General features: G+C 45.4%; 1 protein-coding gene across 1 annotated transcript in view; it reads left to right on the forward strand.

Annotated features, from left to right (window-relative positions):
- The window catches only part of mtr (5-methyltetrahydrofolate-homocysteine methyltransferase), a 216,812-nt gene that overhangs the window by 33,685 nt on the left and 165,411 nt on the right, over positions 1 to 17,716 (forward strand). Inside the window, exons 7-9 of the mRNA XM_072511770.1 lie at positions 6,026 to 6,085; positions 6,201 to 6,295; positions 8,254 to 8,354. Coding sequence (XP_072367871.1) covers positions 6,026 to 6,085; positions 6,201 to 6,295; positions 8,254 to 8,354 — 256 coding nt within the window. The remainder of the gene's footprint in view (positions 1 to 6,025; positions 6,086 to 6,200; positions 6,296 to 8,253; positions 8,355 to 17,716) is intronic.

The following is a 17,716-nucleotide window of genomic DNA, read 5'->3' on the forward strand; positions in this document are numbered from 1 at the left end:
AAAATGGACGGAATTTTAGGATTTCTACCAAACACTAATTGATAAGGACTATAGCCCCCAACCATCTGCAATGAATTCTTTGCATGTACCGCCCATGCTAAAGCTGAATTTAGCCTGCAATTTGGTCGATCTGCCAAATTTTTCCGAAGCATGTCATCGATGACAGCATGATTTCTTTCACAGACACCATTATTAAATGGGCTTTCTGCAGCCGTATTCATAACTCTGATATTCACGTTTTCACACATATCCCTAAACTCATCATTAGCAAATTCTCCGTAAGGAATTTAGCCAGTGACCCATTCCTGTCCCTATCCGTTTTTCCATGATTTGATCCAGAATTACTCTCTTTTCTTTACTTCGTACAATCGTTGATTGACTAAATCTGGTTGCTAAATCTACAAAATGCAAAATAAATATATTATTTGCTTTATCCCAGATCTTAAGGTCCATGGCCACAATGTCGTTAAAATCCCTGGCCAAAAGTAGGGTTACTATCGGTCATGCTGGTGTCCTTCTGTACTTCCTACAAACTTCACAGTGGTCACTAACCTGTTCTATCAGTTTAGATTAGTCGTCATCCCTTACCCCTGCATCCTTCAATACATTTTTCAGCCTCCGAGGCGATGGATGTGCAAATTGCCTGTGCAGTTTTAATACCACAAGCTTTTTAATCAGCTAAAGTCCCATTTTCAACTGCCATTAACACAATCCATAACCACTCTACTTGAAATATTATTTGTCAGTAATGGAATACAATAGTGTCCCGACTGTGTAAATTGTAAGTCCACCGTCTTTCCAAAAACTGTTGCCTTATCCTGTTCCATATCCAGTTTCATGTGTCCTTTCTTCATCGATGGTCTGCTCAGAAGCAAAGGTATCTCACTTGATACAACATCCGTGCTAAGGAAATGATTCACCCCAGCAATATTGCAAAGGATCACCACTCTTTTCAGCGACTTCAGAGTATTATCATCCCCAAACCTGAAACTTGTGGAACTTTCAAATTCCTTAACCTTGTTACTATTTTCAGCATTCAAAGAGTCCAGATAACATTTTAACCAGTCAATTCCACACACAGTAGATGTGCAGCCACTGTCCAATACAGCACAGTTGAAGGATTCTGCAACCAACACCCTCATTACCGGCGTAAAACTGCTTGTCAATAGGACAATGCCTTCTTTCTGGTCACTATCTTTTTCCTCTTCTGACTCTTGCGTGTCATGTGTCGCTTCAAACACGCTATCATAACGAGTTGGACAGTTGAAAGCATAATGGTATTGAGAGTCACATCGAAAACATCAATTTATCATGCCCCGTGGGGTTCTGGGGTTCATCTTCCTATTGTAAGTTATAACCGGGTTTCTGTCTTCATTATTTCCTTGTCTCGGTCTCCTATAGTCTTGAGCCCTGTTTGTAGCCATACGATTTCGCCATCCTGTTAGTAGTGTATCTTCCATATTCTGCCTTATTGCAGGCTGACCTATTTGGGTCATCAGAGCCATCGGAATCAAATGTTTCCCCAGAAACCTTTGGAAAGCTTTTGTCATCTGTTCGAATAAGGTATCCTTATCAGTAAACTGAACTCCTGTCAAAACCAGGAGCCTATCCATGTTGCTCACTCTAGCACAGTCAAGTAATTTAAAGGCCAACACAGATTGTGGAAATTCCAGGTTGTGTTTCTGCAGCCTTTTATATAGTCTGCCAAATTCCATTATATAGTCTTCCATGGAGATATCCTCCATTTTCCAGAACTTATCAAAATCCGACCATGCTTCATACGCACTTAACAAGTTATCTTTCTTATAAATCTTATCCATATAATGTAATAAAGTCTCCAGACCTTCTCCTGAGTCTAACTCTTCCAATTCCAGCTCAGAAAGCACTTTGTTTCGGATTTTACTGCCATATGGTAGAGAAAGAGCCAATGCCATACCTTGTTTTCTCTTTCCCAAAGCAGTTACCTTAGTCCACATAACTACTGCACTTCTCCATTGGTCGTATGAATCCCTTTCAGAACATAAGGGAGGATAGTCATATCCAGCCATCTTTATCCTAGATTCAGCCATATATCCATTTTTTTTTTCTCACTCACTCCTTGGTTTGATCTGGAAAAGTTGTATCTTTCAACCCTTCACATTTACACAGCAACCATCCTCTGCTCCCAATTGTTAGACGTTTTAGTTGCTGTGATATGAAGAGTCAAAAGTTCTGATCCTTTTTCACCAACACACATTTATTTCATTCCAACAGACTTTGCACAAAACTACACATCACCTGACAGAGGCCACCTGAAGCCCCTTTACATATCAGTGCCAATTAATGGATACTTAACATAAATGAGACAACTAATTACAATGTCTCTTAACTCATTACTTAACAGGATCGGGGTGTGGCCTGTTTGGGGGGGGGGGCCTGGCCCGCAATCGGGGCCCACTGATCGGCGGGCCGGCCTTTAGCTCCCCGGGCCTATTTTCTTCTGCGTTGGCCCCTGAACTCCCGTGGCATGTTGAGGGAGGCCACTGCGCATGCGCGGATCCCGCGGCGCACAGTTCACGCCAGGGTGGGAGGCTGGAGCAGCGCGAACCGCCCCAGCGCGTGCTGGCCCCCTGTAGGGGCCAGAATCGGTACTCCCAGCGGCCCATTTACGCCGTTGTGAAACGCGACGGCGTTTCCGACGGCGTGGACACTCTGCCGCCGAATGGGAGAATCCCGCCCCAGGTCAAAGAGGAAAAAATGGTAAAAAGACAGAATTAGAAGCTCTTTATTTGAAGACTTGCAGTACCAGAACGATGTGATGAATTGATAGCACAAATAAAAATAAATTAGTATGATATAGCCATTACAGAGACGTGGTTACAAGGTGACCAAGGATGCGACCTGAATATTCACGGATATTTGGTATTTTATAGGGACAGATATACTGGAAAAGGGGGTGAGACTTCTCTGTTAGAAAAGGATAAGCACTATATCTGTTCTATGTTCTATACTGTGGTGAGAAATAATATTGGTTCAAAGGATCAAAATGTTGGACAGCACGGTGGCGCAGTGGGTTAGCCCTGCTGCCTCACGGCGCCGCGTCCGAGGTTCGATCCCGGCTCAAGGTCACTGTCCGTGTGGAGTTTGCACATTCTCCCCGTGTTTGCGTGGGTTTCGCCCCCACAACCCAAAGATGTGCAAGGTAGGTGGATTGAACACACTAAATTGCCCCTTAATTGGAAAAAAAATTAATTGGGTACACTAAATTTTATTTAAAAAATTTTTTTAAAAAAGGATCAAAATGTAGAATCTGTTTGAGTGGAGAGAAGAAATAACAAAGAAAGGAAGTCACATGGTGGAAATAGTTCAGAGGCCCCCCCTCACAGAACAAATCAAGAAATAATGTAGCTTGTAAGAAAGATACTGAAATAATAGATTTTTTAATCTTCATCTAGATTAGGCAAATCAAATTGGCTAAAGAAGCCTGGAGGATGATTTCATAGAGTGTGTTCAGGGAAGTTTCACAGAACTATAGACTCTGGAACTAACCAAGGAGCAGATTATATTAGACCTAAAAGTGAGTAAGGAGAAAAGATTAATTAAAGATCTCACAGTAAATGATCTTCTCGTGGTCATAACATGATAGAATTTCACATTCATGTGAGGGTGGGAAATTTGGATCTAAGAATAGTGTCTTAAATAAAGTAACTTAACTATAGGCAATTACAAGGATATGGAGACAGAGTTGGCTAATTTGAATTGGGAAACTAATTTAGTAGTTAAGACGGTAGAGAAACAGTGGCAGACATTTCAGGAGATACTTCATGCCTCTCATCAAAGTTACATTCCATTGGGAAAGAGAGATTTTATGTGAAGAATGTACAGTGGCTAGTTTAGGAAGCTAAAGATGATATCAAATTGAAAGAGAAGGCTTACAATACTGTGAAGATTAGTGGTAGGCCAAAAGATTGGCAATGTTTTAGAAACCACCAAAAGATGACTAAAAAATAATAGCGTGAGAAAAATTGGAGTATAAAAGAAAACTAGCAAGTAAGTGGATGGTAAAAGCTTCTACATATATATAAAAAGAAAAAGTAGCCAGAGTAAGTGTTGTCCCTTAGAGGATGAGACTGGGGAGTTAATAATGAGAAACAAGGAAATGACAAGAGACCTTGAACAAGTAATTTGTATCTGTCTTCACAGTAGAAGACACACATAGATCCCAAGAATAGCAGAAACTCAAGAGGCAAAAGAGAGGGAGGAAATTAAAACCATCTCAATAACTAGAAAAAAAGGACTGAGGAAACTAAAAGATTGACAAGTAATAATAATAATCTTTATTATTGTCACAAGTAGACTTATATACACTGCAATAAAGTTACTGTGAAAATCCCCTAGTCGCCACACTCCAGCACCAGTTCAGGTACACTGAAGGAGAGTTCAGAATGTCCAATTCACCTAACAAGCACGTCTTTCAGGACTTGTGGGAGGAAACCGGAGCACCAGAGGAAATCCACGCAGACACAGGGAGAATGTGCACACAGACAGTGACCCAAGCCGAGAATCGAACTTGGGACCCTGGCGCTGTGAAGCAACAGTGCTAACCGGTGTTCTGGACCTGATGGTCTGTAATCTAAGATCTTAAAAGAACTAGTGACAGAGATAGTGGATGCATCAATGGTAATTTTCCAAAATTCCTTAGATTCTGGAAGGCTCCCAGCAGTTTCGAAAACAGCAAATGTAACACGACTATTCACGAAATGAGAGAGACAGGAAATCTTCGACCAGCTAGCCTAACATCAGTCATAGGGAAAATGCTAGAGTTCATTCTTAAAGAAGTAGTAGCAGAACATTTAAAACATCAAAATACAATTGGGTTGCGTCAAAGTGGTTTGGCGAACGGGAATTCATTTTGACAAATTTATTAGAATTCTTTGAGGATGTAACAAACAGGGTGGATAAAGGAGAGCCATAAAATATTGTTTGTTTGGATTTCCAAATGTCGTTTGATAAGATGCTACAAAAAAGGTTTCTACACAAGATGAGAGCTCATGGTGTTGGGGATGATGTTTTAGCGTGGATAGAAAATTGGCTAACTAACAGGAAACTGAGATTCTAGATAATTGAGTCACCTTCAACTTGCCAAACTGTTTCTAGTGGAGTACCATGATAATCAGTATTTGGGCCTCAACAATTTTATGATTTATACGAATGACTTGGATGCAGGGACCAACAGTGTTGTAGCCAGATTTGCAAATTATATGAAAACAGGAAAATAATTTGTAAGGAGGATACTAAGAATTTGCAATGGGATCTAGATAGGTCTTAGGAGGAAATGTTGGGCTGCAACACTTTGGAGGTTAGATGAATGAGAGGTGATCTTATTGAAACATATAAGTTTCTGAGGGGGCTTGATAACGTAGATGCTGAGAGAATGTTTCCCCTTGTGAAAGAATCTAGAACTAGGGGATACAGTTTAAAAATAAGAGGTCATCCATCTAAGATGAAGATGAGGAATTTCTCCTGTGAGGGGGTCATTCGTCTTTTAGAATTCTCTTTCTCGAGAACAGAGGAGGCTGGGTTATTGAATATATTCAAGGCCAAGTTGGACAGATTTTTGTTCACAAGGGAGCCAAGGGTTTTGGAGGCAGGCAGGAAAGTGGAATTAAGGCCACAATCACATCAGGCATGATCTTATTTAATAATGGAGCAGGCTTAAGGGACCGAATAGCCTACTCCTGCTCCTGTTTCTTATGTTCTTATGGAGAGTGATTAGGATCTAGTACCTTGTCTGAATTTATTTCCCTCATTGTTCTAACCCAGGGGCACTAGGTTCTGCTGTTGATCTGAGCACAGATTTTAAATTGTTTTTGGGTTATATGACTCGGCTACTCACCAGATATGAGTAATATCCCTTTTTAAAATTCCCAGTGACACAACTAGGGTCCGTTGAACATTATCAAGTCCTCAGACAACAATGTTCTAACCCACAGAGTTATAACGTTAATATATATCATTTTTCTACTGTTCTGTGTTCTTTTCACAGGCTGCCTTGTTTGCCATTCAGCAGTTGTTTGCTGAGCAGTATGAGCCCAGACCCATCTTTGTAAGTATAAAATTATTTTGTTTTCCACTTTACATTACATCTGCCCCACGCCCACCCACCTCCACCCTAGTAACGTCATTTTGCAGTGAAATGGTTTATTTTTGTTTTGTAATAGATTTCCGGAACAATTGTAGATAAGAGCGGACGGACGCTCTCTGGTCAGACAGGGGAAGCATTTGTCACCAGTGTGTCCCATGCGGAGCCACTTAGGTAAGACAATTGGCTGCCAGAAAGCAAAGGTGGAATCAAAAGAATAATTTCTAGTAATATAAATAATTTGTTCAATAGAAAGTAGTGACATATAGAAAGGGGAGTAGGTGTTTTAGCTGTCAAGCAAACTCGAGTTCAAAAATTACAAACAAAAATGCTGGAAACATTTAGCAGATCTGGCAAAATCTGTGGAGAGAAACAAAAAAAAGGATGTTGACCTTTCAACAGAATGTAAAAATAAGAAGCTGCAAAAGTGTTCAGTGTGGTTTGCTGTAATGTAGCACAAGTGCCTGAGCTTTACTCTTGCAATTTGTGCTGCTCCCCAAATACTTCAAGTATAACATGATCCTAACCACCTGTCATGCTATCTGGAATAGTTAGCAACTGTATAACTAGTGCTACATGATGGAATCTGACCAATGCATTTTTAGTGATACTTAAGAACCTTCTTCAGGGTTCAATTAGGTAATGTTTTAAAGAGCAGAAAGGAATTCTTCATATTTTACTTCATCAATGTCTTTGATCAGTCTACCAATATTGCATTAATAACATGAGTTGTCTTTGTTTTTGCATCATTTTAAGTTCAGTGATATTTTTGTATAATGTTTCTACGCAGTGAAGTGTATTTAATAGTCATTAGAAGAGTCAACTGTTTTACATTTGACTGAAAAGTTATGGTTGCATAATTCAATAAGAGACTCAATTGATGATCAGCTGTTGGATGCTGCTGTCCATAATGCTTGTGTTACAGGTTTTTGCAAATTTCTGAAACAACAAGAGCTTTCTGTCTTTGTGAATAAATAGAATAGACACACTCAAGCATTTTCACACATGTAAGCAGTTTCCAGAAACAATCTTTCATTGCTAACAATCTTTTATTGCTAACAATCTTTCATTGATAACAATCATTAAGTTTTTCTTGGGGTGGCATGTGGCGCAGTGGATAGCACTGGGACTGCGGCGCTGAGGACCCGAGTTCGAATCCTGGCCCTGGGTCACTGTCCGTGTGGAGTTTGCACATTCTCCCCATGTCTGCGTGGGTTTCACCCCCACAACCCAAAGATGTGCAGGTTAGGTGTATTGGCCATGCTAAATTGCCCCTTAATTGGAAAAGAAAAATAATTGGCTACGCTAAATTTATTTTTAAAAAGTCAGTTTTTCTTTTACAGATTTCTTTCCATCCGCCTACTGTTCAATAAATTCATTTTGCACTGATTGGTAGATCAATAAGTGTAATCATCTCCCAATTTTATTTCACTGCTAAAAATTAGGTCCAGAGATGGGCATATGAAACTGAAATTTAATGGGTTTTTTATTAGGCAATTTGAATCTTATTATCCTGAGCAGGTTCCTGAGTCATGGCCAAAGCACTGTCCAATCTTTGTCAGCCTTATGGAGTTGACTGATAAGTTTGTGGTCTTCTCTAACTACCATAGACTGAAAACATAAATCAGTGGTAGAAAATGGCCATCATAAATCCCAAGCCACATTTTTGGAACAGGGGTTATGAAGAGCAAAGCCTGTGCACAGATTTCAAGAATGTCCTGCAGTCTTCCATCACGTTGGTTGGACAGGGTGGGGAGGCAAGGGGAAGGGCTAAATGTTGGTTGTGTTGGGCTTTGCGTTGGAGCATGGTCTTTTAGGGATAGTGGTGGGGGGGAGCATGGTCATGGGGTTGCTAGAAGTTGGTTGGGGAGCGTCAGAATTGCAAGATCGCAAAAGGGGTGTTCACTCTGCTGAAAAGATGCTTGGTGGGGGCAAGTAAAATCCAGCCGATTGAAATAATTTTACGATTGCCCCCTTACGGCTTATGGCAAAGACAAAGTAAAGCTAGAAAGTGAATTCCACATCTAAATAGGTATGTCTGGTACAGTCAATGAGTACATTGTTTTTTTTTACTGTTCCTATTAAAACAATGAACAACTTTTCATAGTAATGTAGCATATATTTTCTTTTAGCATTGGATTAAATTGTGCTTTGGGAGCTGTTGAAATGAGGCCGTTCATAGAAGCAATTGGAAAATGCACAACTGCCTATGTTTTATGCTACCCTAATGCAGGTCAGTACCTTGTGTTTTTTATGAATCTGGGGCTGTTTAGCAGAGGGCTGAATCGCTGGCTTTGAAAGCAGACCAAGGCAGGCCAGCAGCACGGTTCAATTCCCATATCAGCTTCCCTGAACAGGCGCCGGAATGTCATTTCATGTATAGTATGTGAGAGATAAAAACAGGATAGCATTTAGTAAACTATAAATGATTTTTAAAATATTCAATCTTGGGATGTAGGTGTCAATGGTTAGGCCAGCATTTATTGCTCATCCCTAATTGCCCTTGAGAAGGTGGTGGTAATCTGCCTTCTTGAACCCCTGTAGTCATTGTGGTGTAGGTGCACCCACGGTGGGTGTCCCAGGATTTTGACCCAGCGACAGTGAAGCAACGGTGACATATTTCGAAGTCAGGATAGTGAGTGACTTTGAGGGAAACTGGCAGATAGATGGTGGTATTCTCATGCATCTACCGCCCTCATCCTTATAGCTGGTAGAGGTCACAGATTTGAGCGGTGCTGTCGAAGGAGCCATGGTGAGTTCTTCCTGCAATGCATCTTATAAATGGTACATACTGCTGCCATTGCACAGTGGAGGTGGATTGCCAATCCAACTTTGTCCTGGATGTTGTCAAGCTTCTTGAGTGTTTTTGTAGCTGTACTCATCCAGGCAAGTGGAGAGTATTCCATCACACTCCTAAATTGTGCCTTGTGGATAGGGATTAGGGAGTCAGGAGGTGAGTCACTCACCACAGGATTCTTCACCTCTGACCTTCTCTTGTAGCCACAGTATTTATATGGCTAGTCCAGTTCAGTTTGTGATCAATGGTAACCCCAAGGATATGGTAGTGTGGTTTCAGCTATGGTAATACCATTGAATGTCAAGAGTCGATGGTTAGATTCTGTCTTGTTGGAGATGGTCATTGCCTGGCACTTGTGTGTTGTGAATGTTACTTCCCACTTGTCAGCCCAAGCCTGGATATTGGCCAGGTCTTGCTGCATTTCGACTTTGACTGCTTCAGTGCCTGAAGAGTCATGAATGCTGAATATTGTGCAATCATCAGCGAACATCTCCACATCTGACATGATGGAAGGAAGGTCACGGATGAAGCGGTTGAAGGTGGTTGGTCCTAGGATACTAACCTGAGGAATGCCTGTCGGAATGTCCTGGAACTGAGATGATTGGCCTCCAACAGCAGAGCAGTCTTTCTTTGTGCTTGGTATGACTCCAACTGGCAGAGAGTTTTCCTCCTAATTCCCATTGATTCAGTTTTTCTAGGGCTCTTTGATGCCACCCTTGGTCAAATGCAGCTTTGATGTCAATGGCAGTCACTCTCACCTTCTGTCTAAAGTTCAGCTCTTTCGTCCATGTTTGAACCAAGACTACAGGTGGTGGGTGGCCCTGATGGAACCCAAATTGAATGTCAGTTAGCAGATTGTTGCTAAGTATGTGCCGTTTGATAGCACTGTTGATGACCCCTTACATCACCTTACTAATGATTGAAATTGTGCTGATGGGGTGGTAATTGACCAGGTTGGATTTTTCTTGCTTTTTGTGTAGAGGACATGTCTGGGCAGTTTCCACATTGCCTGATAGATGCCAGTATTGTAGCTGTACTGGAACAGCTTGGTTAGGGGCACAGCACATTCTGGAGCACAAGTCTTCAGTATTATCACATTGTCAGGGCACATAGTCTTTGCAGTATCAAGTGCCTTCAGCCGTTTCTTTTTTTAAAAATATATTTTATTAAAGTTTTTCAATCACAATTTTTTCCCCTTACAAATCAAACAAAAGAGAAATTAAAAGTACAAGTAACATGATAACTACAATCTAACATTGAATAACTAACTAACATGGTAAACTAACCAAATAACATAAAATGAAACTCCCCCCTCCCCCTCCCAGAACCCAAACATCTTACCCCCCCTCCCTCCCTCCCCCCTGGGTTGCTGCTGCTGGTCATCTATCTTCCCTCTAACGTTCCGCTAGGTAGTCGAGGAACGGTTGCCACCGCCTGGTGAACCCTTGAGCCGATCCTCTCAGCGCAAACTTAATCTGCTCCAGTTTTATGAACCCCGCCATATCGTTTATCCAGGCCTCCAGTCCGGGAGGTTTCGCTTCCTTCCACATGAGTAAAATCCTACGCCGGGCTACTAGGGACGCAAAGGCCACGACATCGGCCTCTTTCGCCTCCTGCACTCCCGGCTCATCCGCAACTCCAAATAAAGCTAACCCCCAGCCTGGTTTGACCCGGACCTTCACCACCTTCGAGATCACTCCCGTCACTCCCCTCCAGTACCCCTCCAGTGCCGGGTACAACCAAAACATATGTGTGTGGTTTGCCGGGCTTCCGCAGCACCTCCCACACTTGTCCTCCACTCCGAAGAACCTGTTCAACCTTGCTCCCGTTATGTGTGCTCTATGCAGCACCTTAAATTGGATCAGGCTAAGCCTGGCACACGAGGAAGAGGAATTTACCCTGCTTAGGGCATCAGCCCACAAACCCTCCTCAATCTCCTCCCCAAGCTCTTCTTCCCATTTTCCTTTCAGTTCGCCCACCAGCTCCTCCCCCTCTTCTCTCATCTCCCGGTATATCTCTGACACCTTGCCCTCCCCGACCCACACCCCCGAAAGCACTCTATCCTGGATCCCCTGTGTCGGGAGCAGCGGAAATTCCCTCACCTGTTGTCTTGTGAACGCCCTCACCTGCATATACCTAAAGAAATTTCTCTGGGGCAGCTTATACTTTTCCTCCAGCGCTCCCAAGCTCGCAAACGTCCCGTCTATAAATAAATCTCCCACTCTCCTGATTCCCAACTGGTGCCAGCTCTGGAATCCTCCATCCAGCCTCCCTGGGGCAAACCTATGGTTGTTCCTAATTGGGGACCCCACCAAGGCTCCCAACACACCTCTCTGTCGCCTCCATTGCCCCCAGATACTTAATGTTGCCGCTACCACTGGGTTTGTGGTAAATTTTTTTGGTGAGAGAGGTAGTGGCGCCGTCACCAGCGCTTCTAGACTCGTCCCTTTACAGGACTTCATCTCTAGTCTTTTCCACGCCGCTCCCTCTCCCTCTATCATCCATTTACGAATCATCGCCACATTGGCGGCCCAGTAGTAGTCGCCCAAATTTGGCAGAGCCAGTCCCCCTCTGTCTCTACTACGTTGTAAGAACCCCCTCCTTACCCTCGGGACCTTCCCTGCCCACACGAAGCTCGTGATGCTCCTGTCTATTTGTTTTAAAAAAGGCCTTAGTGATCAGACATTGGAACACAAATAGGAACCTTGGGAGAACCATCATCTTAATTGCCTGCACTCTACTCTGCCCGCCAGTGACAGCGGCTGCATGTCCCACCTCTTGAAGTCCTCTTCCATTTGTTCTACCAGTCGTGTCAGATTAAGTCTGTGTAAGGTTCCCCAGCTCCTGGCTATCTGAATCCCCGGGTATCGAAAGTTTCTTTCCACTCTCCTTAGCTGTAGGCCATCTATCCCTCTACTCTGGTCCCCAGGGTGTATCACAAAAAGTTCACTCTTTCCCATGTTAAGCCTATATCCCGAGAAATCTCCGAACTCCCTCAATATCTGCATGACCTCTGTCATCCCCCCCACTGGGTCCGCTACATACAGCAGTAGGTCATCCGCGTAGAGTGACACTCGGTGTTCCTCTCCCCCTCTAATCACCCCTCTCCATTTTCTGGAGTCTCTCAGCGCTATGGCCAGTGGTTCAATTGCCAACGCGAACAGTAATGGAGATAGCGAGCATCCCTGTCTTGTTCCCCTGTATAGTCGAAAATACTCCGACCTTTGCCGACCCGTGACCACACTTGCCGTTGGGGCCCCATAGAGGAGTTTGACCCAGCTAACAAACCCGTCCCCGAACCTCCTCAGCACCTCCGATAGATACTCCCACTCCACCCTATCAAATGCCTTCTCTGCATCCATTGCCGCCACTATCTCTGCCTCCCCCTCTACTGGGGGCATCATTATCACCCCTAATAGCCGTCGCACGTTGACATTTAGTTGTCTCCCCTTTACGAATCCTGTCTGGTCTTCGTGCACCACCCCCGGGACACAATCCTCTATCCTCGTTGCCAGCACCTTTGCTAGCAACTTGGCGTCCACATTTAGCAGTGAGATAGGCCTATAGGCCCCGCACTGCAGCGGATCTTTATCCCGCTTCAAAATTAGCGATATCGTCGCCTCCGACATTGTCGGGGGTAGGGTCCCCCCTTCTCTGGCCTCGTTAAAAGTCCTTACCAACAACGGGGCCAGCAAGTCCACATATTTTCTATAAAATTCCACCGGGAACCCATCTGGTCCCGGGGCCTTCCCTGCCTGCATGTTCCCCAGCCCCTTGGTAACCTTGTCCACCCCAATTGGTGCTCCCAGGCCTTCCATCTCCTGCTCCTCCACCCTCGGGAACCTTAATTGGTCCAAAAACTGCCGCATCTCCTCTTTTCCCTCCGGGGGTTGGGACCTATAGAGTCTTTCGTAAAAGGTCTTAAACACCTCGTTTATCTTCCCTGCTCTCCGCACCGTAGCTCTTTTTTCATCTCTAATTCCCCCTATCTCCCTCGCCGCTGTCCTCTTTCGCAGCTGATGGGCCAACAGGCGACTAGCCTTTTCCCCATATTCATATCTCATCCCCTGTGCCTTCCTCCACTGCGCCTCCGCCCTCTTAGTGGTCAGAAGGTCGAACTCCGTCTGGAGTCGTCGTCGCTCCCTGTATAGTCCTTCCTCCGGGGCCTCCGCGTATTCTTTATCTACCCTTAAAATCTCCCCCAGTAATCTTTCCCTTTCCTTGGCCTCTATTTTCCCTTTGTGGGCCCTGATGGAGATCAGCTCTCCTCTGACCACCGCCTTTAGTGCTTCCCATACTACTCCCACTCGGACCTCCCCGTCGTCATTGGCCTCCAGGTATCTCTCGATACATCCCCGCACCCTTCCACAGACTGCCTCATCCGCCAGCAATCCCACATCCAATCGCCAGAGTGCACGCTGCTCCCTCTCCTCTCCTAGTTCCAGGTCCACCCAATGTGGGGCATGATCTGAGACAGCTATGGCTGAATACTCAGTTTCTTCCACCCTCGAGATCAGCGACCTTCCCAAAACAAAGAAATCTATCCGGGAATACACCTTGTGAACATGGGAGGAGAAGGAGAACTCTTTGGCCTTCGGCCTAACAAATCGCCATGGATCCACTCCCCCCATTTGGCCCATAAACCCCTTAAGCACCTTGGCCGCTGCCGGCCTTCTTCCGGTCCTAGATTTAGATCGATCTAACCCTGGGTCCAACACGGTGTTGAAGTCTCCCCCCATTATCAGGTTTCCTACCTCCAGGTCCGGGATACGTCCCAGCATCCGCTTCATGAATCCCGCATCATCCCAATTCGGGGCATATACGATAACCAACACGACCTCCGTTCCCTCCAGTCTGCCACTCACCATCACATATCTGCCTCCGCTATCTGCTACAATGCTCCTAGCTTCGAATGATACCCGTTTCCCCACCAGTATGGCCACCCCTCTGTTCTTTGCATACAGCCCTGAGTGGAACACCTGTCCCACCCATCCTTTCCTTAACCTAACTTGGTCCGCCACCTTCAGGTGCGTCTCCTGAAGCATAGCCACGTCTGCCCTCAGTCTTTTCAAGTGCGCGAACACTCGGGCCCTTTTAATCGGCCCATTTAGGCCTCTCACGTTCCACGTGATCAGCCGCACTGGGGGGCTACCTGCCCCCTTCCCGTGTCGACTAACCATCACCCTCTCTAGGCCAGTCCCACGTCCCGTTTCCGCGCTCCCACCCGTTCCCCAGGTGGCGCATTCCAGCCCCGATCACCCTTTCTATAACCAGTTCCTCTTTGATTTCTGCAGCAGCAACCCAGTTATATCCCCCCCCCCCCGCTAGATCCCCATCTAGCGTGATTGCTCCCCCCCATATTACTTCCGAAAGTCAGCTGACTTCAACTGACCCCGGCTTCTCTCGCTCACTCCTTGACCCCCCGTGTGGGGAGCTCCCATCTACCTTGCGCCTATCTTCCCGCCATCACCTTTCTGGCGCGGGAACAAGAACAGTAAGCCCCGTATTCTCTATAGTTGTCCCGCCCCTTGTGGCGCAGCTCCCTCTACCGCCCCACTCCCATTCCCCATCCCCCGCCTATGTCTCTTCTTTCCCCCCACCGGTGCCCACATTTCTTAGTGTCCCCCCCTTCCCAATTTACATCCCTATATACATCGGCAGTGTCATTTCCCCTCTAACATCAGTCCCTCAGTTTCGATCCAGTTTCTCATTTTTAATAAAGGTCCATGCTTCTTCCGCCGTTTCAAAGTAGTGATGTCTCTCCTGGTACGTGACCCACAGTCGCGCCGGCTGCAGCATCCCAAACTTCACCTTCTTGTGTAGCACCTCCTTGGCTCGATTAAAAATCGCCCTCCTTCTCGCCACCTCCGCACTCCAATCTTGGTACACCCGTACCACCGCATTCTCCCATCTACTACTTCGTAGCTTTTTGGCCCATCTCAGAACCACTTCTCTGTCATTGAAGCGATGAAATCGCACGATTGTCGCCCTCGGTGGTTCTCCCGCCTTTGGTCTCCTCGCAGGGACCCGATGAGCCCCTTCCACTTCCAAGGGGCCCGAGGGGGCCTCAGCTCCCATCAGCGAGCTTAGCATCGTGCTCACATAAGCCCCGCAGTCCGCTCCTTCCACTCCCTCGGGGAGACCCAGGATCCGAAGGTTCTTTCTCCGTGCTCTGTTTTCTAGGGCTTCAATACTTTCAATGCACTTTTTGTGGAGCGCCTCGTACGTCTGCGTTTTGACCGCCAGGCCCAGGATCTTGTCTTCGTTGTCCGTCACCTTCTGCTCCACCACGCGGAGCTCCATCTCCTGGGTCTTTTGTGCCTCCTTAAGCCCCTCAATTGCCTGTAGCATCGGGGTCAGCACCTCCTTCTTAAGCAGCTCCACACACCGTCTTAAAAATTCGTCTTGGTCGGGCCCCCATGTCGCCTGGGCTTTCTCCGCCGCCAACTTGCTCCTTTTTCCTCCTGTCCCTATCTTAGAGGATTCTTCGCGATCTGGCCGCCGCCGCCGATATTTTTCTCTTTCGTTGGGGGGGGGCTCCCTGTTGTCTCACCCCACACCGGGTTTCGTCCTGAAAAAATTCCCCGCTGGGGCTCTTAAAAGAGCCCGAAGGTCCGTTCGAGCTGGAGCCGCCGAAACGTGTGGCTTAGCTGGACATCGCCGCAACCGGAAGTCCGCCTTCAGCCGTTTCTTGATATCACGTGGAGTGAATCAAATTGATTGAAGACTGACATCTGTGATGCTCTCTAAAAATACAAGACAAATAGTAATAGATTCTATAGATATTTTAAAAAGGAGCTATCTTGAGCATTGGTCCTATAGGAAGTGAGTGGAGAATTAATGATGAAAAATAAGGTGATGGCAGATGAATTGAACTGTTTTTTTGCACCAGTCTTCACTATTGAGGATACAAATAACACCCAAGAAATTGTTGTAAATCAGGAAATGGAAGGGAGGGAGGAATACAAAAAAATACAATCACTAGGGAAGTGGTACTGAGCAAAGATGTGCAACTGTGCGGGCTGACAGATCCCAGGGTCCTGATGTACTTCATCCTCTGGCTTCATCCATGGACTTTATTCTTCATCCTAAAAACAGTGGCTAGTGAGATAGTTGATGCGCTGGTTTTTATTTTCCCAAATTCCCTAGATTCAGGGAAGGCCAATTAGATTGGAAAATTGTGAACATAACTCCTTTATTCAGAATGAGAGACATAGAACAAGAAACTGCAGACCAGTTAGCTTAACATCTGTGATAGGGAAAATGTTGGAACATAAGAACTAGGAGCAGGAGTAGGCCATCTGGCCCCTCGAGCCTGCTCCACCATTCAATGAGATCATGGCTGATCTTTTGTGGACTCAGCTCCACTTTCCGGCCCGAACACCATAACCCTTAATCCCTTTATTCTTCAAAAAACTATCTATCTTTATCTTAAAAACATTTAATGAAGGAGCCTCTACTTCTTCACTGGGCAAGGAATTCCATAGATTCACAACCCTTTGGGTGAAGAAGTTCCTCCTAAACTCAGTCCTAAATCTACTTCCCCTTATTTTGAGGCTGTGTCCCCTAGTTCTGCTTTCACCTGCCAGTGGAAACAACCTGCCCGCATCTATCCTATCTATTCCCTTCATAATCTTTTATGTTTCTATAAGATCCCCCCACATCCTTCTAAATTCCAACGAGTACAGTCCCAGTCTACTCAACCTCTCCTCGTAATCCAACCCCTTCAGCTCTGGGATTAACCTAGTGAATCTCCTCTGCACACCCTCCAGTGCCAGTACGTCCTTTCTCAAGTAAGGAGACCAAAACTGAACACAATACTCCAGGTGTGGCCTCACTAACACCTTATACAATTGCAGCAGAACCTCCCTAGTCTTAAACTCCATCCCTCTAGCAATGAAGGACAAAATTCCATTTGCCTTCTTAATCACCTGTTGCACCTGTAAACCAACGTTTTGCGACTCGTGCACTAGCACACCCAGGTCTCTCGGCACAACAGCATGTTTTAATATTTTATCATTTAAATAATAATCCCTTTTGCTGTTATTCCTACCAAAATGGATAACCTCACATTTGTCAACATTGTATTCCATCTGCCAGACCCTAGCCCATTCACTTAGCCTATCCAAATCCCTCTGCAGACTTCCAGTATCCTCTGCACTTTTTGCTTTACCACTTATCTTAGTGTAGTCTGCAAACTTGGACACATTGCCCTTGGTCCCCAACTCCAAATCATCTATGTAAATTGTGAACAGTTGTGGGCCCAACACTGATCCCTGAGGGACACCACTAGCTACGGATTGCCAACCAGAGAAACACCCATTAATCCCCACTCTTTGCTTTCTCTTAATTAACCAAGCTGTTATTAAAGCTGTTATTAAAGATGTTCTAGCGGGTCACTTGGGAAAAATCAAGGTAATCCAGCAGAGTCAACTGGTTTTGTGAGTGAGAAATCATTTTTAACCAACTTTGAGGAAGTTACATGTGCTCTGTATAAAGGGGAACCGATGTACTTAAATTTCCAGAAGGCATTTAATAAATGTCACATAAAGATTATTGTGGAGGGGACTTCCGGTGACGGCGGGCGGGAGGCGGCCGCACAATGGAGGGTGTTCGGGAACGGCATTTTCGGGGCTTTAAGCCCAGTCCCAGGGTCCACGGAAGCGGCAAAAGCATGGAGAAGGCACGGAGGCGGCAGAGTGAAGAAAAATGGCGAGGGTGAGCAAAAGAACGTCCGTAAGGAAAACAGCTGAAGGTCCGTCGGGGAGTGGAAAGGTCACCGTGGGGTCACCAAGGAA

The sequence above is a fragment of the Scyliorhinus torazame genome, chromosome 1 (assembly GCF_047496885.1).
Source record: "Scyliorhinus torazame isolate Kashiwa2021f chromosome 1, sScyTor2.1, whole genome shotgun sequence".
NCBI lineage: Eukaryota > Metazoa > Chordata > Chondrichthyes > Carcharhiniformes > Scyliorhinidae > Scyliorhinus > Scyliorhinus torazame.